The 27,715-nt window shown below is 52.4% G+C and overlaps 3 protein-coding genes across 6 annotated transcripts in view; 2 read left to right on the top strand and 1 right to left on the bottom strand.

Annotated features, from left to right (window-relative positions):
• The window catches only part of C22H7orf50 (chromosome 22 C7orf50 homolog), a 107,252-nt gene that overhangs the window by 48,726 nt on the left and 30,811 nt on the right, over positions 1-27,715 (bottom strand). The window lies entirely within an intron of this gene.
• On the top strand, positions 70-10,624 carry LOC118572286. The gene is given in 4 exon segments (XM_036171787.1): positions 70-121; positions 1,610-1,741; positions 2,283-2,291; positions 9,430-10,624. Coding segments are annotated over 3 exon segments (1,071 nt in total). The 5' UTR covers positions 70-121; positions 1,610-1,671; the 3' UTR covers positions 10,422-10,624.
• Positions 19,705-24,240, top strand: Gper1 (G protein-coupled estrogen receptor 1). 3 transcript variants are annotated; one of them, XR_004943484.1, is made up of 2 exons: positions 19,705-19,873; positions 20,191-20,395. XR_004943484.1 is itself a non-coding variant. In XM_036171786.1 (2 exons), the coding sequence occupies exons 1-2, from the start codon at positions 19,862-19,864 to the stop codon at positions 23,385-23,387; spliced, it is 1,026 nt and encodes a 341-aa protein (XP_036027679.1). In that variant the 5' UTR covers positions 19,705-19,861; the 3' UTR covers positions 23,388-24,240. The 3 variants fall into 3 exon arrangements, 2 of the variants coding, with proteins under 2 accessions (XP_036027679.1, XP_036027678.1); XM_036171786.1 differs by lacking the exon at positions 20,191-20,395 and adding an exon at positions 22,374-24,240; XM_036171785.1 differs by lacking the exon at positions 20,191-20,395 and adding an exon at positions 22,023-24,240.

Raw genomic sequence — 27,715 nt, 5'->3', positions numbered from 1 at the left:
AAGCCCCCGGAAGAAGACTGACGGCACAGGGCTGTCCCTTCACCAGGGGACAGGGTATATGACAGGTAGAGGGCACAGCAGCAGGCTTCTGAGCAGAAGTGTGTACTCCCCTTACCAGCAGGTAAGAGTCCCCACACGACCTCCACGCCTGCCCAGGGCCCTCCCTATGCCCTGCCCAGTCCCCAGGGGAGGGCCCAGGCGTTAGCATTTTGGGACAAGGCCCAAGTGAGAGGCTGGAGAGTGAGCCCATGTGCCTCTCAAGGCCGCATCCTCTCATGGAAGCCTGATAGGCAAGGGGCACTGGGAAGGGCCAGAGGTCACTTAGGGAGCATTCTTGGGAGGGATACAATAGGGTTTTGCAGAATTGCCCAAAGCCATTAGGAAGGACACAACCAGTGGCCACACAGAGAATTGGGGTCAAATACGGAAGTACAGAGGTAACCCTAAGACAAAGCAGTGAGGAGTGGCCCTTTGTAGCCCCACCAGCCTGAGAGTCCATGAGCTGAATCTACCATTCTGAACTCACGGCCAGGAGGCTGACACAGCAATGTGGGTTGAGAGGTGCCTTCACCACACATCAGGCAGAAAGGGGGCAAGAGAGGGTGCAGTGAGTGTCCTGGAGGAGGGAGGCCACTGGGAAGAAGCCTCCTCAGCCACTAGGGTCTCCCCAGACTTCTCTCCCACTACAGTCAGATTCTTCCTTCGGGGCAGTATCCAGGGGGCTGAAAACGTACTCCGAGGAATCCAGGTCCCTGGAAATCCAGGCTGTCTAATCCCCCTTCGAGTCAGCTAGCAGTGGGCCCCACAGGAACTACCCAGAGGCCCAGGCTGACAGTGCTAGGATGGATGGCTCGCCCACAGCACTCAGGAGGTTGAAGGAAGTGTCTAAGGCCAGTACCCCAGGGCAGCTTGGGGCTGATGCCATGTCAACAGCCTGCAACATGAGGTAAGCTGCAAACGTGTGCATACACGGGGTTGGGGGTGTAGGTAAAGAGCACTGCATTTCAAGATTTTTAAAGTGTTCCCAAGAATGTTTACCTCCGTCCGCCTGAGGCTCTCCCTTCAGAACTTGGTGCCTCCGCTCTGAACTCCTCCCAGCCAGCATCATGGCATCCCGGGCAAGGCCTGGTGGAGAGGATGCTGGACACCAGAAAGCTGACGTGCCTTCTGGCATCGTATCCAGACAGAGCCCCACTCCATGCAGCCCCAAGATGCAGCTCTGACCCTCGGTGTGCAGGGTAATAAGGGGTGCCCAGTGTCACCTGCCATCCAGACTGGAGTGTCTGCTGTCCTGAGGGGCCAGACCCTCATCCCTGTGGCAAGGTTCCAGGAGCTGGTTGGCTCTGGTTGGGAGGACTTTTCCTGGCTGGGTGGGGCTCCAGCTCCTATTTTAGGTTGCAAATGTCTTTGCCTTCTGGGAGGGACCTTCTGCGAGTGGCCAGCACACTTCTACAAGAAAGCTCTAGAAACCCTTGGACTCACACACGCGTCATCCCTCCACCTCAGATAGGTCCATTTGGATTCTTCTAGGTCACGTGGCCCAACCATAGCCCGCTTAAACACAGTGTGTGGTTTGGATGACTCCAGGCCGAATCCTGTTGTTCCTTAGGAACTGTGGGTGTCTGTGCCAGTCTGTCTTGGGCAAGTGTTGAGCAATGGAGAGAAGGCTGGATGAACAGAGAGCATGCCCCAGCCTCACAGCAGCCCCCGACAGCTGACAGAGCCTTGTGTGGACCCTAGGGCCTGGCGCAGGTGAGTACTTTTTTTTTTTTTTTTTTAAATGTCCTGGGGAGATAGCAGCCCTGCCCACCCAGTTTGTTCTTCTGCCTCGGACTTACCAGTGAATGTGCCCAGGAGCCAATTATGGCTGTGAGAAGTTTCTGAAAACCAATTTCTTTATGGTATTGGTCAGTTCTGTTAAGTAAAAGAAAATTCTAGACTTTGGTATGACGATCCAGCTTCTTCCTGAAGGAAGGGTTCATGGTGGCTCTGGTCAGCTCCCACAGTGAAATGGGGAAGGTCAGAAAGCACAGCCAATGTCGGCAAGGCTATCAGGCTAAGCATTACGAGAGGATTTTCATCAAGGGCGTGGGGTGGGGTGGAGAGAGGCTGGTGTGGCAGAACATAAAGACCGTTCTGTAGGAGGCACATCTGGAATGTGTGACATAAAGACTGTTCTGTAGTGGGCACATCTGGAATGTGTGCTTGCACGGGGCAGGAAACCTGAAAACAGAGAAGTCTTTTGGGTTGACTGCAGCAGGGTGAGGTGGAAACCCAGACAGCGGGAACGGGCAGGGACTGGGAGGGAGCCACTGGAAACTGGGCAATCAGGCTGACCACCTCTGCACAAGGTGGGCTTTGTACTCAGATGGGTTGGCGTTACGCTCCGGACACGTGTCCCTGTGAGCCAAAGCAAGGAGAGCTACTAGCTGTCCAAGCAACTACTTGTTGTTCAGCTTACTTCCTAAGACCTCCATGAAGATTCTCCCAGGGGTGCTCTGCAGTGCCTCCTTGGGGCCGGTTAGGGGGCCCAAGACCACAGCCTTGAAAGGGGAACTTGCCTCATCACGTCCCAGCAGACACGTGGGGACACAGCTGCAGTGCTGACGGCTCACTGGGCCCCCAGAGACAAATACCTGCTCCTTCGGACGCGGCATGAGGCATGAAGTCTTTGCTCTTTCTGGAGAAATTAACTGACTTGAGCCAAGCGCCCTACTGCCCTCCTAGCTCCTCTTCTGGGGCTCACCTGTTTGTCTCTGGCTGGCCACAGAGTTTCCTCGTGCCCACACCCAGCTCAGGCAGGATGCCATCAAGACCGAGAATAAACAGCTGGTCAAAAGAGCCAAGACCTGTAGCTGGAGGAAGGACGACGGGGAGGTGCCACGGAGGGCAGGCTGCAGAGAGAAGCCATTATTTATACACTCAGAAGCCCTTGCCAGACTCCTTCGCCGTTCCCTCTTGCCATCACTGCCGGGGTACCAGATATTGCAGAGCGAGGGCAGGAAAGGATCTAAGCATGTGCCCCCCACCCCTCGCCAGCCTGCCACTGTATCCCAACACAGGAAGGCTCAATCTCTTGGTATCTGGGGCCAATCCTGCTTCTGGGGAAACTCCGGATCACCCCTCTAGCCACAGGGATCGTAGCCACAGGCATCCTGCAAGTTTCTACTCAGCAGCCGGTACCACCAGTCCTGAACAGGAATTTAAAGGCCGGCTTGCTCCTCAGTGCTCCACAAGTTCAGCCGTGTGGGAAAGGTCACACACAGCCATGTGTAAGGCAGAGGGGTGGCAGATAACCAGCAAATGCAGAAACCTCCAAGATCCTGGTCTCACCCTCTCTGGGTCCATCCCTCCGCTCCCATCTCTGGCGCTCACGGGGGGTGGGGGGGTGGCTGAGAAAACACAGGCCTTCAATAACCACAGAGTGCTCCCACTGAATACGCTGCCAGGGAAGGAGTGTGCTGGGGTTCCTGAAAAGAGGGGGAGGCGTCCGCCTTCTTACTCACAGGCCCATGGAGCTTCCATTCTGCAGGAAGCACAAAGCCTGTGAGGCCCAGGCTGGGCCACTGGTCACTGGACTGGAGTGCCCATCTGGCTCACAGCACATGGGGAGCAGGAGGAGTACTGAAGCTCCTAGAGGCCAGTGTCTGTGTGTACGTGTGCATGTGTACACGCAGTTTGTGTTGGTATGTGCCTAAGTGTATTCACATGTGTGCCTGTTTGTGAAGATGTGCCTATGTAAGCACACACATCTACACGTCAGGGTGTGTCTGGTATACGCATGTTTGTGTTTCAGCACATCCAAATGCCTCTATCTACCAATGTGTGTACACAGGCACACTTGTGTGTTGGGTTGTGTGCACGCATGTGTGCATGTTCATGTCCTTTTTTTTTTTTTTGAGATAAGGTTTCTCTGTGTAGCTTTGCGCCTTTCCTGGAACTCATTTGGTAGCCCAGGTTGGCCTCAAACTCATAGAAACCTGCCTGGCTCTGCCTCCCAAGTGCTGGAATTAAAGGTGTGCGCCACCACCGCCCGGCCATGTGCCTTTTGTATACACACATGTACATAATCTACATGAGACAAAAGGCACACGTACCTTATCGGCAAGATTTGAAAAAGAAAACAGGAAACTGCTTTTATCTTTATCTTAATGAAAACAATTTTCTCAATTCCTAAACAAACAAACAAACAAACAAACAAAAATGTATAGAAACAGATAGCCTTAGGACCAAAAGGACAATCAAGGACAGATAGACAGGCCTGCGCTGCCCACTGTGACAGCCAGGAAGCCCCTCACTGCCCTTCCAGATCCCTAGGTCAGAGGCTGGTGGCCCCTGGCGGGCCCTACACACCACGGTGATGCCAGTCCAAGCTCCCCCAGGGTCACACCTCTGTGTAGAGGGTTAACTAGGGCTGGAGTGGGACACCAGGCCATGGATGTGAGGCAGACACATGACTCACCAGCGGGTCCGCCCCAGTCTGCAGGGCAGGAGATGGGGATGGAAACATTTACAGGGCCAGGGCCAGAGGCGCTAGAATGCCTAAGTCCTGCCAGAAGGAGGAGACAGCTGAGAGATGGAGGGGGGTGGGGCCTGCAGAGTGCAGCACAGTGGGTCAGGCACAGGAACCCATCTCCCAGGGAAGCTCTGGCTTTCCATGCACCAGCTCTGGACTCAGCTCCCCAAACCACTGCCCACTTCTGAAATCTCACACACCGTGTTCACAGGCCTCCCATGGCCTTGGCTGGCAGTCTGTGGGGCATTACAGCAAACCTATGATTCCTCAAAGACTCACTCTTGAGACTGATGCCACTGTGGAGGTAATAGGGAGCCAGCAAATCCTGATGTGGCCTGTGCCTCCGCATAGGATGCCAAGGCTACCTCACCCGAGATACCACACACATATAAGGCCAGCCATGCTACCTGTGGGTCACACAATAGAATCTCACACATTGACACTATATCTGTGCAGAACTTGTGAGCACTGCTGGAAAGATCTGCAAGTGTGGCTTGGAAGGGTCTGTAAGAGCATCACTCCTATGTGGGAAGGGCTTGGGAAGCATTCTCACGGCCTTTGGAAAATGCCCTGGACTGTACCCACCCCCTTCTCCCCACCTAAGCAGTGCTGCGTAAGTGAGGGGGCCACACTTACAGGAACCATTCTGAAGGGCTATTTACAGAGTGGTGGCCAAGAGTCATTGTAGGAACACAGCATTCTCAGACGCTAGCCTTGGGGAGCTCCCAAGAGACACACAGCTGACCTTGGCAGCCCTTCTGCAGGGCTCCAGAGGCCCGGGGTTCTCAGCCTGAAATGCATCCATGGAGTGTCTGTCCCTCTTCTGGGGCATTCTAGAGTCTCTAGGAAGCTAGGATGGGTTGTGGTAGGAGGGTAGGATGGTGCAGCTACCATGGATGATTGGCAGCCTCAGCTGACCTGGTTAGTCACATCACTCTCAGATATGTGCCCCAGAGAAAAAGAAAGTGTGCATTGGAGGGCTGAGAGCGACTGCCTGACACTGTCCGGACTTCTAAGTGACAGGAAGGAACTACTAGTGGGCCAGGCAGAGATAACCAGGACACACGGTGCCAGGGAGGTAGGCGCCTCACGTGCACAAGAAAGCAAGACCTGAAGGTTCCACACAGAGACCTACCATGTGCTAATCTGGAAATGTCAAAGTTGCACGACATAAAGCAGGCAAATGGCTGCTGGGGCTGGGCGCCAAGGGCGATCAGTGAGGGAGCTGTGTCAAGGGCTGTGACCAGATCCAAGGTGGTGCCTGCCAAGAAGTGTGTCATTTCTACAAGTTCTTTAAAATTATCTCAGCCAAACTAGGCTCAGATCTCGTGGTATTAGCCCCTAGGCTGACCCAGGCAAATTATAGAAGGCAGAGTTGCCCTTGAACTAAGTGCATGATCGGAGACAAGTAAGCACTCCAGAGCACTAGTGTGCAGCATTAGCCAATGAAACGCTGGGAGCCAAGCTCAGGCTGGCTTCCCTGTATAGCCCCGCTACCTCTCTTTCCATCCAGCTTGGGGTGGACTGAAGGGAGGGGAGTTGAGGAACAGTCAAGGCTACAGAGAAGCCCTGGACACAGAGTGCCAGGAGACGGGGCAGAAGGCTGGGTGAAGAGTGGTTTGTGGAAGTTTTGACAATAGAGGGCTCCAGTGGCCATGTCAGGGAGAATATGCTGGTCAAAGGGCCAGGTGGTCCCGTGGACAGACGAGGTGCTGGCTAGCTCTGCAAGCATGTGACCCTGGGCTCCCAAGAAGGGCTAGACCCTCCTGACCTTAACAAAGACAGGGCTGCAGATGGCAGCAGGGGATTAAGGTCTACCCGGGGGGTTGTGCACAGGAAAGTCACACTGCATGAAGTGGATGGCTCTTGGCTACTCCTTCCCTAGCTGGCCTCTGCAGGACAGGACCGGGGAACTCTTAGGGCCAGGGAAAGAGACCAGCTCACCCAGTCTGCATGAGCACCCACTCTTGAAGGACGAAAACACACGACGGCACTTCTGTGAAACCCTCAACTTGAGCAGGCCAGGTACAGGAAGCAGAGCCCCCAGGTATGGCTGCGTGACACCAGTGTCCACCTCTCAGGAATCCATCCTTTCCTCTCCCATTCCCAGCTGGGAAAGGATACTGGTACCCAGTACATACTGGTACAACAGTTCCTAGTTGGAATGCCGAGACCCAAGAACTGAGGTGATGGAGCCCACTTTGTGTGGGCCCAGATGATGCTAGAAGACGCCCTGGCTAGAACATTCGGGGCCTGAGTGAGGCCCCTCACCCTGGGTGACAGCCTGCAGGCTCCTTCCAATGGACTAAAGCACATGGTCTCACAGGAGCAAGTGCAGGCACCATACTGGTTGACCGGCTGAGAACCAGAGGCAGGCCATAGCTGGACCAGAGGCAGAGCTTACTGTTGCCAGCCAGAAGGGCCCTCGGTGATGGATGGCTGCAGACAGTACCCAGGAGCACACCGCACACACAGGGCATGGAGTGGCTGCAGAGATACATCAGATGTCTGCTCAGCAGCTCTGCTTCCTGACCGTGGTCAGAGATCACAAGACAACTTCCCATTCCACCTGACAAGACAGACTTCAAATTGCTTCCTCCCGAGCCGGCCATGACTCTTCATTTCCACACCGCTGGCTCTGTAAGCACTGGCAGCTGGAAGCCATCACAACCACTGCTGTGTCTTTTCAGACTGAAAGAGATAGATACGATGAGGAGCCCGCAGGCCCATGGGGAGCAGCAAAGGCTGGTCAGTGGCGGCGGCACTGTAAATATCCGAACACACCTCAGACTCATCAAAGTCAAGTCCAGTATGGCATCACAGGGCCAAGCATGGTCACCTGCCTACTGCTCAGGATACCCAGAGAGAACTGTCCTCCAGGTCTGAAGGATGACGGGGTGAACAGGACAACATACAGTGGTGAGCTGATGACCAGGGCAGGATCCTTAAGTCCAGAACCCAAGAGGCTTGTGGACAGATAGAGGCTGGCCCAGACTCCTGAGTCTATAATAGCGTGCATTGTGAAATGCTCAAAATTAGTTACCAACAACAACAACAACAACAAAATATTTGTAGGGTTTTCTAGAGATGGCCTGGTGGTGTAAGAGCACTGGTTGTTCTTCCAGAAGACCTTGGTTCAATTCCTAGCACCTACATGGTGGCTCAAAATTGTAACTTCAGTCCCAGGGGATCTGACATCTTTTTCTGACCTCAGTGGGCACCAAGTGCGCACACAGTATTCAGACATACATACAGGCAAAACAACCATGCACACAAAATGAAAAGAACAATAATTCAAAAACTTAAATGATAACAAATTATAAAAGCAAAGAACTTGGAGCTGGCTCAGTGGTTGAGAGTGCTTGCTACTTTTCCAGAGGACCTAAAGAACCCAAGTTCCAAGGGATCAACGCCATCCCCTCATTCTGGTCTCCTCAGGCACCTGCAAACACACACGCATGCACACACACACACACACACACATAAAGCATTCCCAGGTGTGTGCACTCCTGTCTATAAGTTCATGCCGGGAGAAGACTCACTTGCCCTTCTCCATCTGTTCTACACAGTGCTCTCCCCTGCCCATCCCCCCCCCTGCCTTTTCTGTCTCGTCTCTTTGGTCAGGAAGCTGTGTGCAAGTGAAACAGTATCTCCCTCCATGTTTCCTATGTACAACCACTGTTGTAGCCTTTGGTTTTTGTTATTGTAGAGAAACACAGGTTCTTTATATATCATATAGCAGCCAGCAGCAGGCATCTTGGACCATAAACATGAAACAGGCAGAAAGAGCAAGTGAACTGAAAGTGTGGCTAGGCACCCTCAACGTGTGCTCTCAGCAAAGCCCCATCTCCTAAACCTCCTCAAACAGCGCCACCAACTGGAGACCAAGTATTCAGATACGCAAGCCTACCGGCAACACCTCATTCAAAGCCTCAGTCTGGGTACAGAGCAGACACATCACCAAGTGCGTGGCAAGCTCTGGAGCTCAGCAAACCATGCAGGTTGTTACTATTTGGGGGGAAGCTGGCTGGTTATAGCCATTCTCTATTTCAGTCACACATCAGTAAATTGTAGTCACACTGTGTGCATGAACCAGCCCAGGCCAACACACGCACGCACACACGCACACACCACGCAGACATGTGGTCCATCTTCAGAGCAAACAAACGCTGGAGCGAGGCCAGCCTTCAGGAGTCCCATTAAAATTACGGCTGTAGTTTCATCACCCTCAGTGTCCTTTGAATAAACAGCAATACTAGTTCCTAGCCTCCACTACTATTTAGTTACATTTCAGAGGCAGGGAGGGGCCATTTGCATGGAAACAAAATTATTTTATTTACCAAAGATGGGCCGGCAGGGCACTGGGGCTGTCAGTGTCCTTATTTAAAGCCTTGCCCAGGAATTTACTGCTGTTAAGTGATTTCTGGCCAACAGGGCGGGAGGCCTGGCTACCCTAGGGAGCTCCCACAATATCCCAGCCTCCTCAATACAGCACCCCAGTTCCTAGAATATCTCAGAGTCTCAGATGCAAAGGCATGCCTGTCCCCAGCAATGGCAACAAGGGCTGGCGACTCAGTGCGGGGGCCCTAAAACCCTGTTTCTGGGAAGCTGCCAGCTGAACCCTTCATGGGAAACAGGCCACTGACAAAAGCTACTCTCAAAGGCCACTGTTACCTGCTGAGAAACTGTGGGGAGCCTTGTGGGTCAGCAGTGAGGGAGCCTGAGGGCTTCTCTCGACTCATCCTGTACCTCTTAGCACCAGGCTTGTTGGAGACTCTGAACCTGGGCCCTGACATCCTTCCTCCATTCACAGAGGCTGGCTCTGGGCTCCCTCTGGAAACCCCGCCCCTTGTGTAGCACAGGTATCCTTCTCTGGACCAGTTGTGCCCACACAGCATGTGCTTCTGTTGCAGGTCTGACAGCTCCCCTGAAGATGGACCGTCACAACATGTCCTGGATCCGCTACCCTAGCCATGTGTCCCCAGCTGTGGAGGACGTCATTGCAGCACAGACCGTCATTTCCAGGTGCATGCAAGTGTATGTAGCAGTGTGTGTCCCACTGAGCCTAGGGACGGGGCTCTTCAGTCTCATCGTGTTCATCCAGGACCGTACTAGGCTGGGGGTGCTGGACAGGCTTCTTGCAGGCCTCACTGTCACTAGCATCTTTGTGACTCTACTGTCCCTCAATGCTGCTGGCCGGCCTGATTACATGTCCACCACAAACCTGGGCTGTGGAGCACTCTCTTTCTTCTTCAACGTCTGCTACTTTACAGCTCAGTACCTGCAGGGGGCCATGCTTGTCCTATCTCTTCTGCTGGGATCTCCAGCCCACCAGCTCTTGGCGAGGCCTGTGGCAAGCCTAGCTGCCATCGGGGGCTGTGCTGTGTGTAGCTCGCTCATCGTGGTGTCCCTGCTGGGCACATCTGGGGAGCTGCACACAACCACCATGTGTCAGGTGGATCCACTGACGGCATGGCCTGAATACGAGATTGTCAAGTTCAGCCTAGGCTTCGCATTTGCCCTGAGCTTCCAGATGGTTCTCTTCCTCCTGTATGCCATGCAGCCAGCCTGGAGGGTGGCTCCTGCTCCGAAGGACACAGCCTCTGGGCGCTGGGTGGTACTGGTCGTGGCTCTCAACATGTTTGCCTGTAGACTCTTCTTTAATGCGGTCCTCCTGCATCGGGCCCAGCTGAAGCTTTGGAAGGATGTGGGCTCCCCCAGAGATGAGCTGCTCATGAACCTCGCGGAGCTGGCCCTGTCTATAGAGAGCTGCATCAACTTGGTGGCCACCCTCTTCCTGCACCCCCGGTGCAGGCTCAGGCTGCTGGGCCTCCTTGAACGCCTCACACAGAGATGTAGGCGGGGAGCGGACAACAGCGTGCCCTTGAGCAGAGTAGGGGGCTAGACAGGGCCGGCCTTCTGGCACAAGCCACACCTCTTCCAGGTGTCCAGGGAAGAGTACCTTTCTAGGGAGCCTGGGCAGGGCTCCTATGGTCTGGATAGTGCTTAAGAAACATGAGCTTGCCTTCGTCCACCTATGCAAAACAAGACAGTTTCTCTTTTCAAATCAATAGACGCACTTTGAGGAACATTCGGGTCAAGGACACAGAGGCATGGGTACAGAGGCTGACCAGAGACCATGGGTCTGCTGGAGGGTGTACTGACTAGAACGGCCACATGTGCCTGCTGGCTCCTCCATTCCACAGCCCAGTCGGATGACACAGGAAGGGCACTGTGGAAATAAATGCATAACTTGTTTGTTTCTTTCTTTTTTAAATAATTTATTTTTATCATATATGCACTGGTGTTTGCTTGCATGTATGTCTGTGTGAGGGTGTCAGATCCCTTGGAACTGAAGTTACAGACAGTTGTGAGATGCCATCTGGGTGCTGGGAATTGAACTCTGGTCCTCTGGAAGAGCAGCCAAGTGCTTTTAACTGCTGAGCCATCTCTCCAGCCCCACTTTTTTGGTTTTTTTTTTTTTTGGTTTTTCAAAACAGGGTTTCTCTGTATAGTTTTGGTGCCTGTCCTGGATCTCGCTCTGTAGATCAGGCTGGCCTTGAACTCACAGAGATCCTCCTGGCTCTGCCTCCCGAGTGCTGGGATTAAAGGCGTGCGCCACCACTGCCCGGCTTGTTTCTTGAGACAAGATCTCACTACACACAGCCTAGGCTGGTCTTGACTCCTGACCCTCCTGCCTTGGCCTCCTGCATGCTGGGGCTCCATGCCTGCATCACCACACCTGGCTACTTACATACTCTATAGCTACGTGACAGTCTGCTCCTACGTAGCTGTTGCCATAGCTTTCAACTGCCAGAGAATTCCTGCCCAAAACCTCCGTTAGGTTTGCCTTTGAAAAAAAATCTATTATCACTGGGGCTAGAGAGATGGCTCAGCAGTCAAAAGTGCACAGTCTTCTTGTAGCGGCCCCGAGTCAGTTCCCAGGAGCCACACACGGGTGCCTGTACTCCATCTCCAGGGGCATCCAAAGATGTCTTCTATGGGCACCTGTGCTCATATGCACATACTCCCCCGACACACACGTAATTTAAAAGAATGGAAAAATCTAAAAAAAAAAATCTGTCGTCATAGCTGGCGCGTTGAGATCATCACCACAAGTGGAAGGTCACTGAAACAGCTGGTTTTCATCCAGCGACAACGGTGTCACACAGGGTTGTACTGCTACACTGAGATCTAGCAGGTACCCAGGCGGCACCGTAGCTGCTGAAAGCCCCAGTATATCAATGTTGGAAGCCTGGCCACCAGTGTGGTTTCCTCAGGCATCTTTAAGAGGGGAGGCCCAGTGGCTTCTTTCTGGCTTCCTGTCTCAACATGTGGTCTCTATGTCCAGTGTGCTCTCACCACCAGCTCCTCCCAGGATCCCATCAGCTCGTCCCAGATCCCGTCCATTCCCACCACGATCCCATCAGCTCCCCCACCACAATTTATCTGCTCCCACCAGAATTCCTTCAGCTCCCCTACCACTCTAGCCATAGTTCCAGCTGCCCCCGCTAGGATTCCATCCACTACGGTAAAAAAACAGGAAGGGCTTCGAGGAGACTAAATTGGCAGGATTTCTAACCTCTGTTACTGAGCTACAAAAACCCCCCTTCTTTATGAAGTACCCAGCCTCAGCTGTGCTATCACAGCAACGAAAAACTGACCAAACACCCGAATTCCAAGACCCGTCTGTCCTCTGGCCGGGGAAGGTACTAACTAGCCCTCTGGCAGCTCTGGGATTGGCTCAGCACACAGCCAGCCATCGGCTGCCCCAGGCCAGCCTTGTACGCCCTCACTCGACTCCCGTTCAATGTAGCCAGAGCTGAGCTGACTACCAAGCAGGTTCTGGGGTGCTCTCTCCACTGTGGTACCCTATTCTCGGAGTACACTATCCCAACAACATTGACTCGCTCACTCTTCTGGGAATCCAGTCTCAGTCCCTCCACTGATCCAGCCTGTCCTGCTAGGCTCAGAGCTCCTTCCTGTGCTGTGGACCAGAGGATATCTCAGGGAAGAAGCTGGTGAGTGCAGGCCATCGCCCCACCAGGACCAAATTCTGCACAGCGGGTCCTTCAGGTATCTTAATAGTCATTCCCTACATTTGGCTGTTTTTAGTGGTTCGTGATCAGTGCTAAGTTAATTTATAAATACCTGCCACGATGGATGCCCACAGCACGTGGCTCAGAAGAGAGGTGGCAAAAAAACCTCTGTGTGCTCAGGCTACTGGGAGCAGTGGGTCCTAGGGCAGGAGCAGGTAACAGGGCAAGCTGCAGCTCTCAACTCTCTGAGCTCCTCAGCATTCCAGGCAGGGAGTATATTTAGAAATCTGACCACAAAGCCTGAGCCTGCAAAGGTGGCTCTCAAAAAGGATCCTGGTCTTTCACCTGTAGTGTGTAGACCAGAAGACAACCTCAGTGTCATTTCTCAGGAAGTAGCCAACTTTTTTTTTTTTTTTTTTTTAAAGATTTACTTATCTTTATTTTCTGCATGGGGTGTTTTGCCTGCATGCATGGCTCTGCAACACATGTCTGCAGTACTTAAGGAGGCCAGAAGAGGGGGCACTGGCTCCTCAGAACAGCAGGTGGCTGTATGAGGCCATGTGGGTGCTGGGAATTGAACCTGGGTTCCCTGAAAGAGTAGCCAGTGCTCTTAACCTCTGATTCATCTCTCCAGGCCCATCCCCCCTCCCCCACTGAAGTTAGCCTATTAGACTAGACTGGTTGCTCAGGGAGTCCCAGGGATCCACTGTCTGTGCCTCCTCAGCACTCAGACTACCATTATAAGCCACCACACTCGACTTTAAAAAGTTCCAGGGGAGGGGTTGGGTATTTAGCTCAGTGGTAGAGTGCTTGCCTAGCAAGCGTAAGGCCCTGGGTTCGATTCTCAGCTGGGGAGGGGGAATTCCAGGGGAACCAACACCTTCTTCTGGCTGCCTCGGGTACTGCACACATGTGATGCACAGCAATCATGCATGAAGCAAAACACCCAGCCGCATCTGATTTTTGTGCATGGTTTCTGGGGATCACACATGGGTTTTCCTTGCAAGTACGTTACTGACTGTGCTCTCTCTCTGGACCTGGACCTTTGTAAGCTGGGTGTGGTGGTGCATGTCTATGATCCCAGCATTCAGTAGGCTCAGCAAAAAGGATCATGATTCCAAGACCAGCCTGGGCTACATATGAAGACCTTGTCTTAAATACAAATGACAGCAGCAAGACCAACAGAAATGGAGCAGAAGGGGGCAAAAATGAAAACCATTAATCTGATTGGGGGAGGGATTCCAGAGATTAGGGGAGGGGCTCCAGGGATTAGGGGAGGGGCTCCAATGCTGAAGCAGCAAGAGGCCAGAGGCTTTGCACCAGAATCCTGTGGGAAAGATCCCAAACCAAAGTCCCCTCCAGCCCCCGCCCCAGCAGGCCCTAGACAGGGTTAGGCCCATTGGATCTGTGTCTCTGTCTCTTGACCTGGCCATATACCCATTATATCATAACCTCCTGATCATTCCTAAGAGCAAGGAAGGGTCTTTGCACACGAGAAGCCAAGAGGAAGACCTGGAGCAAAGGGGACGCCTCAGAATGCAAGTCTGGATGCTCTGATCCAGGGTGAGGGTGCAGGAAATCTCGATGTTGAAAAGGTAACTTGGAACTGATCATGGGGTGGGGAGAGATCCCCGTGGAGCCCAAGCCTCCCTTGGCTAAGCAGGGGCTTGTGAGCTGTTAACAAGGACCCATCTCTGCCACTCTTCCCGGAGCCTCACTCCACCTACCACTCCCCGGTGTCAGCGGCCACCCTGAATAGCACTCAGGGCCCCCTCCCCCCCACATCTGCACTCTGAGCTGTGCACACTCACTTCTGGTTGTCAACACTCTCCAGGAATCAAAGGAAGCTCCCAGCAACCATGAAAGAGGCCCAGCTGTCAACACTGTGAAGCTACTAAACCGTTCCCTACAGGCACATGGCTGTGTGTTCTGAGTGCTGGGGCCAGGGAGGTGGGGGGGGGGGGTAGCAGCTGCAGGACAGGGATATGACACTCTCCTGGGGCTGTAAATTCCTTCCCACATTGGAAGATAAGGCTACTGAACTGACTTTTTTCTGGGAAACAGCCCCAGATCGATCTAGACATCTAGACAGCACCTGCAGTGTGCACATGGGATGCCTGTCTGCAGGAAGCCTTCCGAATCGAATCTCACAGGACCAGGGTGCTCCTAGGGACCAGATGCCCTGTTCCGTGGCCCCAGGAACCTGAGTGAGGATGCCTCCCTTGAAGTGTAAGTTTCCCAGTCACCATTTCACAAGAAAAGTGAAGGCTAGGGAGTTGGGGAGACTGGGTCACAGCTCTGCATTGACCCTGACAAAACAGCCTTCACAGGCCAGAGTGGGCAGATGGGGTGCTGCAAGACTGGCAGCATCAGTCTCTTGTGCTCAGCCAATGGCCCAGGAGAGCTGAGCCCTGACTGGCCCCTCACTGCTTGGGACCTAGACAAGTGCTTGGCTTCTACAGCTCTGGTTCTTCCTTTGTAAGGAAGATGCCGGCCTCTCAACCTGCTAAACACTTACATACTTAAGTCGAGTATTAACTGTCCTGAAGCACTTGTGCTACAGAGTTAGAAGTCAGTGACATCTCAAGGCAGGGGCCGGAAGTCCCTGCCTCCTGAGTCTGGACCACGTAGAGAAAATGCACAAATTGAGTCTGGGGAGATGTTGGCAAAGATGCATAAGAACCTGACTTCAGACTCCTAACATCTACATAGGGCGGTGGTGGTGCACAGCTTTAATCCCGGCACTCAGGAGGCAGAGGCAGGTGGATCTCTGAGTTCAAGACAGAGAGTTCCAGGACAGCTAGGGCTACACAGAGAAACCATGTCTTGAAACAACAATCACAACAAAAAGCTGTGTGTAGCATCACACACCTATAGTCCTAGTGATGGGGGTGGAGACTGGAGGACCCCTAGAACTCACTGGCTGGCCAGCCTAGCTGAATCAGCAAGTTCCAGGTTCACCGAGAGATCCCATCTCAAAAAAGAAGGTGGACAGTCACTGACGGAGACAGTGGACATAGGCTCTGGCTTACACACACACACACACACACACACACACACACGCACACGCACACGCACACGCATAAACAAACACCTACACACCTACATAAAATGTACAAATGCTGCGAAATGGAAACACATAGGCATTTTCTCCAGACTTTGTGCTATGTTTCCCAACATACATGGCTTGACACTTCAGGGGCAAACCAGATCATGCAAGCAATCCTACAAATGCTTTTGATTGGCAGGCCATCTCCCTAGATGGGACGCAAGGAAGATCAGAAGAGCCAAGAGCATTAATGGTTGACTCAAATAAATGGCTATCACACTTAGTCCTAACAGGACTAAGAAGTCAGGTGGCCTCAGTGCTGAAAGGAAGCTTCCTGCCACACCCTGAAGAAAGCAGAAAGGCTAACACCTGTGTGTCCAACCTGCAGTCATGGGCCATATGTGTCCTAGGATAGCTATGAATGGCCCAACACACGTGTAGAGAGTTACAACGTCAAAGGGCCTTTCATAGACCTGTCTTTTAATTCTTTTTTTTCTTTTTTTCCCCCGGAGCTGAGGACCGAACCCAGGGCCTTGCGCTTGCTAGGCAAGTGCTCTACCACTGAGCTAAATTCCCAACCCCAAACTGTCTTGTGTCATATCCATGCCCAGGTAACCACTAAGGAGTGAGTGGGAAGGGAGCTGGGCAATGTGGCACACTGGCCACGCTCAGACTATGGGACCATGTCCCCTGAGGGCTCTGACTGTCAGGTAAGAGGTGACCCTGGATCCATGAGGTGCTGGGGCTGTTCTGTGCTGTGCAAGAGGGCAGGAAGACCACAAGAGAGAAATTAGGGGGGGAGATGTGGCCAGCACTGCTGGGACTAGGGATCCCTGGAGGCACTCTGGACCCTGACCCGGAACTTCAAAAGAAGAGGGTTGTGTGCTGAGCAGCAGGGAAGCTCCTGTGAGGGGTTTCACTTCACTGGTGCCTGTCCCCGTATATGGTCCAATACTGTCTGTACATTGAACGGGTGTGGGCCCCTCACACTGGACTTCCTCACAAGTCTCTCCCTTTAGCCTCGAGTCAGACGTGAGGTCTGAATTCAGCAGCCTGAACCCTTCCTTGCCATGGTACACCAGCCAGAGTAGGTTCCTCAGACCCAAAGCCATTATAAACAACTGTAGACTCATGCACAAAATATAACAAAACCAAACCCACACAGACAAGCAACTCACATGGGGCACGCAGATCAGGAAGGATACAAGCATGGCTGGGGAGTGGGCAATGACCCTGGCCCAGACTCGGTCACCAGCCTGGCCTCTGCTGCAAATGCTCACACTACGGGCTCTGTCAGGAAACCAAGGCTAGGGCCGGAGAGATGGCTCAGAGGTTAAGAGCACTGGCTGCTCTTCCAGAGGTCCTGAGTTCAATTCCCAGCAACCACATGGTGGCTCACAACCATCTGTAATGAGATCTGGTGCCCTCTTCTGACCTGTAGTCATACATGCTATATACATAATAAATAAATAAATCTTAAAAAAAGAGAGAAAGAGAGAAAGAAAGACAGACAGACAGACAGACAGAAAGACAGAAAGAAAGAGAAACCAAGGCTAGCAGCAGTCAGCTCTGAGGGAGGGCTCCTTGAGACTCTGTCATCAATCGCTACGGGGAGAGTATGGAGGAAGCCGTCACCAAACACACGTACCACTGTATTGACAGAATCTTCTCCAAGGTCTCTCTCATCCCTTATCCACACTAAATCTACAGAGGTCAGAAGGCAGAGATGACATAGGTCCTGAGTGCTAGACATAGGATGTGACCACCTGGTCTTTTAAAGGGGAGACTGGGCTCTGAGTAGGATGCCTCCCCAACACTTCAGCTGCCATCCTGCACCTGTGCAAGATGCCAGAGTACCCCAGGGGACTCCCCAGGAACCCAGAAGGTGAGGAAGGCCCTTTAGCTGCTCCAATACCATGGAACCTTGAGCAAGGGCTTGCAAGAGTAGGGAATTTTAAGGGAGCGGCTATTTTTAAGTGGCACGCCTTGGCTATTTCAAGGCTTGGGTTTCTGTTTTATTTATTTAATTCAAAGGGAAGCTGTGTTTTCTCATGATCTGTTTCTTTCAAGATGGTGTCGCGGGCGTTTTTTAATGTTGACGTCATCTTGATTTGGTAAGCTGGTCAAAATATACTGAAGGGCCAGCGGGCTCTTTATCATGTTGCTCATATGAGAAAAAAACCAACACAGTATTCAGGACTTCTACAGCTCAAAAGGGTCCTGACTTAGTATTTTTCCATTAAAAAAAAAAAACTTAAGGGGCTGGAGAGATGGCTTGGAGGTTAAGAGCACTGGCTGCTCTTCCAGAGGTTCTGAGTTCAATTCCCAGCAACCACATCGTGGCTCACAACCATCTGTAATGAGATCTGGTGCCTTCTTCTGATGGGTAGGCAAAACATGCAGGACATAATAAATAAATCTTTAAAAAAAAAAAAACAACTTAACACAGAACTCTGCTTAAAGGTCTGTACATTTTTCAAATACATGTCTCAAAGATGCTAAGGCAATATCGTATAGAAAACCACCAAGCGTGTTCGCAGCAGGAGGCTATGCACACAGACACGGGGCAGCAGGCCAGCATTCCCGAGAGATGGCCCTGCAGCTGTCTGCGTGCAGGTAACTGCTTTTTTTTTTTTTTTTTTTTTTTAAATATTTTATGTGTATGACTGTCTCAACTGCATGTGCATCTGTGTACCACCTGTGTGCCTGGTCCCCAGAGTTCAAAAGTGGGAGCTGGGTCCCCTAGAACTGGAGTTACAGATGATGGTGAGCCACCGTATGAGTGCTAGGAATTGAACCTGAGTCCTCTTCAAGAGCAACAAAGGCTAACTGCTGAGCCTTCTTCTTAGACCAGTCCCTGCTTCTTCCTGTTGCTCAGTCTCCCTTTTGGGGAGCAGCGTGTGCTGGTTTCATCTGTCCTCAGCCAGCAGAAACATGTTAAAAACACAAATGCCCATTCTATGTGCTCAACCTCACAGCTTCCCAACAATCACGAAGATACCAAGACGAAAACACCAGGAGTTTCACTGAGGAGGTAGAGGCGGAACCCTGGGGTCTCTGACCAGCTAGCCTAGTTGTATTGGTGAGCCCCAGGCCAAGGAGAGACCCTGCCTCGAAAACCAAGATGGACAGAACCTGAGGAATCCTAACTGAAGTTCTCCAGCCTCCACATCCACACACATGCACATGTACATACATGAACATGCACACATAGTCAGATACAAAGAAAGTACAGGTGAGATCAATTAACTCTAAATTACTTGACTAAATAGCTCAGGTCAGGGCTCCCTCCCCCATGCTTGTCTCCACCTCATGGCTACAATGCCAAGATCACCCCAATACTCTGGCTGAAACCCCAAAAACCAGAAGGAGGGATGCTTCTGGAATGGCAATGAGTCACAGGCCCACTCGGACCCCAGGGCCTGGGTCCCCTCAACCTGTGCTGTACAAGGCCTAAAACTGGAAACAGAGAGAAGACAGCTGGCCGTAAGTGGGGATGAGCCTCATCAGCCACTGGAAGACAGGTGGCTCAGCTGACCCCTGGGCAGAGGGGCATTAGACCCAGCTAACATTAGAGCAGAAAATCCACCTGCATTCCTAATTTCTGATCATGATGCTTGCTACTTGTGGGCTGCATTTCCTGCCGCAAGCATCCCCAAGAAAATCATAGCTTACATTTGCTGTGTTCCTGGAGCCCCACTAAAGATGTCTTAGAAAACCCAGTGATCAGTCTTAAAGCCAGCAGCACTCAAAACAAGCAAGGGTATCATCACTCGCTTCCACAAACGAGTAAAGGTTTCATACCTAAAAGGTAAACTATATTATAATCCTCCACACTTCAAATGAATATGTCGGTGGGTGAAAAACAGCAGTCACACTGGAAACTTCCATAAAATGTGTGTCCAGCGGGATTGTTTTCACTGCCTCTATGTGGGAGAAAAAGAAAAAACAAAACAAAACAACCAAACAAACAAAAAACAGCCAGCAAAAAAATGGTTAATGCTGGCCTGAAAAAGGAGGCTGGCCAGAGCCCAGTGAGTATGCTTGGGAAGTCTATAAAGGAGGCGCTGTGCCAAGGGGGCCAGACGCTGTGGGACAGCCACAGGCATCGTGAGCCTGCTCCCTTCCAGACAGGTCTTTCTTTTCCTCTCCTGCTGTATCCCTGCTGGGCTCCATCCCCAAGGTGCTGCAAGTCCAGGGCCAATCCCCTGTGGGCGGGCAAGCTCCGGGTACTCCTCCAGCAGATGGTCTAGTGACATGGAGGCACAGGTAAGATTCGGGCTGGTGCCCCAGGTTCCAGGTCTGTGTCTGGCTGGGCACTTCTGACTGTGCTGTGCTGGGAATGGTGGAGCAGGCATGCACCTCTCAGCCTCCAGGGACAGCATGCTAGGTGTGACCGAGGCAGGGGCTCTGCCCAAGTGCAGGCACCAGCGTGTCCATCTAGAGCTCCACATTCGTGTCCCGGCTACGCCCTGTAATACCACGTTGCTGCTGCTCTCTGCCTGCCAAGGGAATCCTGGTGGCTTGGCAGTTCAGGGACAGGGGTCTTGTAGGCCTGGCACAAAAACCTGCCCTTGTTTCCCCAGATCTGGACACACAAGGGAAAAATCAAAAGGACACTAGCGTTGATCTTTAGGCCAACAGAGCAGCAGTTTGGATCAAAGACAGAACCAAGGGTGTTGTTTCTTCCCCACTCCACCAGAATGGTTGATCAGCTCTAGGGTTCTGCTCCTTAAGCTGCTAGAGTTGTGGCCGAACCTCTGAGTTTCCACATTCACACACTGCACTCTATGTGAGTACTTTTAAATTTTGAAGTTTTGTTTATTTGTTTTGAGGTAGCGTCTCACTATGCAGCCCTAACTGGCCCAAAACTCACTACATAGACCAGGCTGGCCTCAAACTTAGAGAGATCCACCTGCCTCTGATTCCTTTGTGCTGGATTTAAGTATGCACCACCAGGCCCAGCGGTCTTGTTGGATCTCAGAAGAAATAAAGGGAATCCTCCCACACCGTGGTTGGACTCAGAAAAGTAGCTTCTGTGGCTCAGATGGGCACTTCCTGGGAAAGATGGGTCGCCCACCCACACCCACACTTCCAGGAGGTGTATTTTGGGAGAGAAAGGCCAATTAACCTCTGGCTTGCCCTTGCTTCACCTCAAAACCAAATGCAACCCCCTCAAGAAAGGCAATGGAGATGCGTTTTCAGGAGCCAACTGTCATCCTACCCGGGGTGCCACTGACTGGGTGAGGAAGCCAGGATAGCAGCCGCCCAGGGCAGTGTGGCCGCTGAGTAACATCTCCAGCTTCTGCCCACTGGACACCCAGGGTCTCCAGACACTGCCAGTGCTGCTGAGAACCCGGGTCACACCACAGAAAACCCTGGGGCACAGAGTCATACAAGCTAGGAAACATTCCCAGCCACATCCCTCAAGCCATAAATGAACTCAGCTTCCAGGATACAGCATCTAAAATGTTATATTTCACAGTAATTTGTGAAAAGGACAAAATGTTCTCCTTCCTTCGTCCTTTCTTCTTTATGCCTGGGGGGGGGGGGGTGTCTCAGGCTATATTGTCCAGAATAGTCTCAAACTCCTGGGCTCAAGGGATCCTCTACCCCAACCTCTGGAGTAGCTGGGAAGATGCGGAGTCATTCTCAACTATTTAGTGAATATGAGGACAGCCTGGACTACATGAGACCTTGCTTCAAAAACAAGCAGTGTGTATATGTGCGTGCATGTGTGCGTGATGTGAAGATGGAGCCTCATGTGTGCCAGGTAAATGTTTTACCACTGAGCTACACCCCAGCCTTCAGAGGACCGAACCCAGGGCCTTGCGCTCTACCACTGAGCTAAATCCCCTACCCCACACAATTTTTATTTTTTATTCTCTTTCATTCTGTACTAGGGGGCAGGAGTTTATCCCTGGTACCCACACTCATTACTTCCACTAGTAAAAAGGGAAACTTTCTTACCCCTTTAATAAGAGAAAAGCCAGTTCCCACTGTGTGCACTTCTTGGACTACCTTTGAGAAAGACTGGGTTTTTCCCTTCCCATGTCACATTTCTTTCCAACAGCTGCTGAAGTTAATGAGACTTCCTGTCTCGACAAACAGTAGTTTTCCTCAAATTCCCATACCACACATTCACGTTATTTCATGAGCCAGCAATCTGACGGGTCCCACTGCATCTCCCATGACTCACAGACTGTCGCCAACTCAAACCACCAACTGTGGACACCCTTAAGGGACAGAAAGGGACACTTCTGCATCCATCTCTTCTGTTCCAGCTCAAGGGCACTCATCTCTCCAAGATGGCGAAAGCCAGAGTCCAGGCAGGCTGTTATTGCTCATGCACTACACCTGGCTCCCTCAGGATACCCAGGATTCCAGATGCTTAATCTTGGCCTGTCTGCCTCCACAGGTGCCCGGAGAGTAAGCAGGTAGCAGGTGTGGCTGCCCGGCACTGGCCCAGACATCAGACACCCTGTCTACCCTTCTGGTTTTCTGAGACTAACAGGCTCCCGGGACGATTTTTCCTGCTTTACAAATGCCTGGCTCGCTTCCAAGAGAATCACCTTTCTTTGTGAAGATGGAGCTGTCGCGTAAAACAGACTTCTGTGACCCTTTCAGCAAGTCCTGAAAGCTGCCGAGGGAAGCCATGGATGCGACTACTCTGGCCCACACTGTTGGCATGGAGATCTCCCTAGGTCCCATGTGGCCAGCCCCTTCCAACAGCACCTCCCTGACCCTCAACTTGTCCCTCTCACTGCAGGAAGACACCCCCGGGAACCTCACTGGGGACCTCTCCGAGCACCAGCAGTACGTGATCGCCCTCTTTCTCTCCTGCCTCTACACCATCTTCCTCTTTCCCATCGGCTTTGTGGGCAACATCCTGATCCTGGTGGTGAACATCAGCTTCCGGGAGAAGATGACCATCCCAGACCTGTACTTCATCAACCTGGCGGCTGCCGACCTCATCCTGGTGGCCGACTCACTGATCGAGGTGTTCAACCTGGATGAGCAGTACTATGACATCGCGGTGCTCTGCACCTTCATGTCCCTCTTCCTGCAGATCAACATGTACAGCAGTGTCTTCTTCCTCACCTGGATGAGCTTCGACAGGTACCTGGCGCTGGCCAAGGCCATGCGCTGCAGCCTCTTCCGCACCAAGCACCACGCTCGGCTCAGCTGTGGCCTCATCTGGATGGCCTCAGTGTCTGCCACGCTGGTGCCCTTCACGGCCGTGCACCTGCGGCACACCGAAGAAGCCTGCTTCTGCTTTGCCGATGTCAGAGAGGTGCAGTGGCTGGAGGTCACGCTGGGCTTCATTGTGCCCTTTGCCATCATTGGCCTCTGCTACTCCCTCATTGTGCGGGCCCTCATCCGGGCCCACAGGCACCGTGGCCTGCGCCCACGCAGGCAGAAAGCCCTGAGGATGATCTTCGCCGTGGTCCTCGTCTTCTTCATCTGCTGGCTGCCGGAGAACGTGTTCATCAGCGTCCACCTCCTGCAATGGACACAACCAGGGGACACGCCCTGCAAGCAGTCTTTCCGTCATGCTTACCCCTTGACGGGCCACATCGTCAACCTTGCAGCCTTCTCCAACAGCTGTCTGAATCCCCTCATCTACAGCTTCCTTGGAGAGACCTTCAGGGACAAGCTCAGGCTGTACGTGGAGCAGAAGACGAGCCTGCCTGCTCTGAACCGCTTCTGCCATGCCACGCTCAAGGCAGTCATCCCCGACAGCACAGAGCAGTCTGATGTCAAGTTCAGCAGTGCTGTGTGAGAGGGACCTCACAGAGGGAGGAGGACGGGTAGGGGGCAGGCTGGTGTTCGGGGGCAGCACACACCCAGCGCAGGTGGTGAGTGACCTGAGCCACGCCATATTCTCAAACCTCAGTGGCTTGGGGAACACCACACTGCTGGGTCATCTCTGGGGCTGCTGGGATCTTTCCTGACTATCCAGCTCATGGATGCGGCAATCCAGATTCAAGGGTCTAGGGCAGCAGGTCAGGTGACATTGACTGCTGTACTCAAAGGGCACCATACAACCTGCAGCTTGGTTTTTCTCTCTGGGGGACCCTATGTCCCCAGAAGATGATTCTGATGTTGACAAGTGACAGTCAAAAGGACAGGCCACCCTACGGAGCATCACAGTTACATTTCTGCTACAAGAATGCTACCTGGGTGGAGGAGTCTAGAGACAGAATATATGTACCAGACCCAAACTGGCTACATTTCCTTTGCTTGTGATATCTAACTGACCATCCACACTTCGTCCATGGCATCAAGAGCTAAGGACACTGGAGCCTTCTTCCTACCGTCCAGAGGTTGCAGGGTTACCCCAGCTACCACTCATAACTCCAGAGTGACCACCATGTCTGAGCTGAGAAAGGCCCTTGAACAAAATGCCCGCCTGCTCTGGGATGCCCACCTCTCACAACACTTGTTTACAAAGGTGTGTGCTCTTATGGGAAGGTAAAGGAGGCTGTGGGTGCTACTGTGCAGGTCAGTGGAGTGCCAAGGCCTTGCTTCTAAGAAACAACCTGGGAACAGTGAGGTGTGAACAGCTCTCATTAAAATGTAAAAGGGAAGAAGAGAACCAAGGATTGGTGTATTCATTCAGTGTCTGAATAAAGTGTAGGCATATGGTGATTTTTCTTTGTTCTGTGGTTCTTAGGATGGGGAGGAGGGCACAGGTGAGGACAGGACAATGAGAAACTCCTCAATACACCACTTCCTTGCAAAGTAACTGTGCCACTCTGAGCCCCCCTGCCTCCCATGCCCCAAAGGCACTCTGGCACGGTATGGACCACATGCTGTGTGGCACCTGGGCACCAAGTATGCCTTTCTGTTATTTATGTTGACAGCCACACTTTGCCCCATTTGGGGATCTGCACAGGATGGCCATCTATCCCTAGGAGACTCTGGACTGGGAGACATGCCCAGGGCTGGGAGTCACAGAGCATGCCTGGGGACAATAGGGAGGACCCCTGGCCCTGTCTCACAGGACAGGCTGCTTCATGCTCAATCTCCGCCCCCTGATCATCCACCTGGGCAGTTACTCACATCAAGAGGCCCACTGCTCTCTCTCACTGAGGGCCCTGCAGTGTCTGGACACATGGAGGAGCTAGGGCAAGGCCCTAGGGGCACATACAAGGTAACATGTAGACAACAGAAATGATCCATTTTGTCTCTACAGAACATACTATTTTCCACTCAAACCTATGACCCTGCTCTTTTATTCTGATAACAAGGTGTATTTATAGATAAGCTTAAGTGAAAAGTACACGATATCTAAGTTATTAAGTTAAATATTAAAGATATTTAAATCTTTTATCTTTCCAGATATTTAAGAACAATATCTAGCTGGGTGGTGTTGGTGCACGCCTTTAATCCCAGTACTTAGGAGGCAGAGGCAGACAGATCTCCAAGTTCGAGGCCAGCCTGGTCTACAGAGCGAGTTCCAAGACAGCCAGAACTGTTACACAGAGAAACTCTGTCTCAAAAAAAAAAAAAAAAAAATCAAAAAATCAAAAACCAAACCACACAGGACACAGATCCCCTCTGCCTCAGTGTTCTGTCAGACACAGCTTGTGCAGGACTGCCAGCCTGAAGCACCTGCATCCCCTGATTACAGCTCTTCAAGAACAAGAGCATTTGTCCCCAGATGTCATCTGAGTCCCACACAGGGCAGGCTTTCTACCTGGGCAGGGCATGGGACACCTCCTCCAGGATGGTGTCCCTAAACCAACAGGTGAAGAACCACCATGGAGGTGGGGAGGTGTGTGGCTCTGTCTTGTAGAGCCCTACAACTCAGGTAGAAGCCGTTCCGTCCACCCCAGGCAACCCTACAAATGTGTGCAAAGCTCAGGCAGCCCTTGCATAATTAAGAGAGGGAAAGTGTCCTAAAAGTCCTAAGACACCTTGGTCAGCAACCTCGGAGCCCCAGGCGCTGGGACCAGCCCTCCTGGTGCCCCTCCTGACAAAGCAGGGCTGACAGTGGAGGCCGAGAAGTGTGGCCACAAATCCTGACAGGGTAGCAAGCATCCCTGTAAATGCCTGATTCAAGTCTGACCTCAGTGATGGTGACAGGAGAAGGAAGACCCTCCATTCCAAGTCACAGAAGAAGTCAGGGCTGGGCCTCAACTCTTCAAATTTGCCTACGTGAGAGGCTTTCCTCGGGCCAGTGCAGTGCACAGATGCCCCAAATATGCCAAGACTTTCCACTCTGGCTAGGGAGGCAGCCGCAGCATTGGAAAGAGAACAGCCCTGACACACACACACCCACCCACATCCATATTACAGAGAGAAAACACTAGATGCTTACAGTTTGTAAACACGCAAAACCACGGACAATAAAGGATGGGGCCAGGAACAGACCTCAGCCTCCAACACCCACACTGCCCTTTTCCACAGCACATGGCAACTCTGCAGCCTGGATAGGGAGAACATGGGCAGCCAGGGTCACCCTTTCCTGGGCTACACTCCCAGGGCCAATAGTTGAAACTGCACCTGCCCAAAGTCCCAGAACACTTCTCAAGAGACAGTACTCCTTCCTCCTCGCAAGCCACCCTTAGGTCTGCAGCACCTCTTCAGTCCTTCGGACAGTAGCAAAGCCGTCCGCTAGGACCACTGCAGCCTAAGGCCACACAGCACAGGTCCATTCCTGGCTACACACAACTGTAGGCCCTTGAGGCAATGCCACCTCCTATCTGCGGCTCCTGACCCCAGTCTTCCACAAGCTGAGTTGCAGCAGGCTGGAGCCAGCCAGGATGGGAACAGGCTCCTGCCTCCTCCTCTATGCCTCAAAGCACATTTCTCCATCCGCACACATAAGGCGGAACCACCCTGGGGATGGGTGGGGTGGTGGATGTATAGCCCCAAGTCCCAGGGCAGGGTGAGTCGAGACAGAAGACTGGACAGGCCAGGAGTGGCTGGCCCTGCAGGGGCCCTGCACAGCCCATTTGACCCTCCCCCCACCTCAAGAGTGTGTCCGGGAGCTGAGCTGAGACTAACACAATTATTCTTGGCAGAAACACTACAAGATAAAATCAAGGCGTTTTAATTGCACTGCTGTTTCCTGGTAGCCTGGCTCACTCCTGCAGACAAATGTAGTTCAGACCCTAGGAGGAGCAGAGGCAGCCACCATGGGCATGGAAAACCTGCTTAGCCCTGGAAACCATTCCATCACCTCAGAGCTTAATCATGAGTCCTCCCACGCTCCAGCCCACCTGCCCTTCCGGGCCCTGGCGAACAAGACCTCAGGTATAATTAATTATCTCCTCCTGGCTTCAGTGGGACAGAGGAGGCCAGCCGCCTGGCTGCCCAGGAGAGGCAAGCATTTTCAACCATACAAAGGAAAATCAGCAAGCCCGGCAGCATTCTTGTCTTTTGGGGGTTCTTTTCCCCAAAGGGATTAGGCAGTGGCTCCGTGTGGAGGCTCTGGTGCTGCTGAAGTCCTGACCGTGTACCACAAGCAACCCTGGGAGCAGCCTCTCCTCTCCTTTATAAACTTGTGTAGAGTTTAGTTCTCAGTGTCTGTGATTCAGTAATGCTTTTTAAGTGTGTGTGTGTGTGTGTGTGTGTGTGTGTGTGTGTGTGTGTATGTGTGTGTGTGGTGTTTTTAGAGGGATGGGGGATGAGGGTGGGCAGTTGTACTTGCCTGTGTGTGCACACGTGTGGAGGTCAGAGGTCAACCTAGGGTGTCTTCTCCTTTAGCACTCAATAATAAAAATCTCTCACTGAGTCTGAAACTTACTGTCTGGCCAGTGACCGCAGGGATCTGCCTGCACGCACGCACGCATGCACGCGCGCGCGCGCACACACACACACACACACACACACACACACACACACACACAATCAGCGCAAGAGTTACAGGAACATACCACCATGCCTGGGTTGTGGAGCTCCAAACTCATTCTCTGCAGCCTCACTAATTTTTTTTTCGGGGGAGAGGGGGCATTTCGAGAGGGGGTTTCTCTGCGTAGCTTTGGAGCCTAAAGGCGTGCACCACCACTGCCCAGCGACTAATACTTTTTTTTTTTTTTTTAAACGTATTGTGTGTGTAGATCAGAGAATGACTTTTCAGAGTGGTTGTCTCCTTCTACA

The sequence above is a fragment of the Onychomys torridus genome, chromosome 22 (assembly GCF_903995425.1).
Source record: "Onychomys torridus chromosome 22, mOncTor1.1, whole genome shotgun sequence".
Lineage (NCBI taxonomy): Eukaryota > Metazoa > Chordata > Mammalia > Rodentia > Cricetidae > Onychomys > Onychomys torridus.
This window is presented reverse-complemented; position numbering and strand designations above follow the sequence as displayed.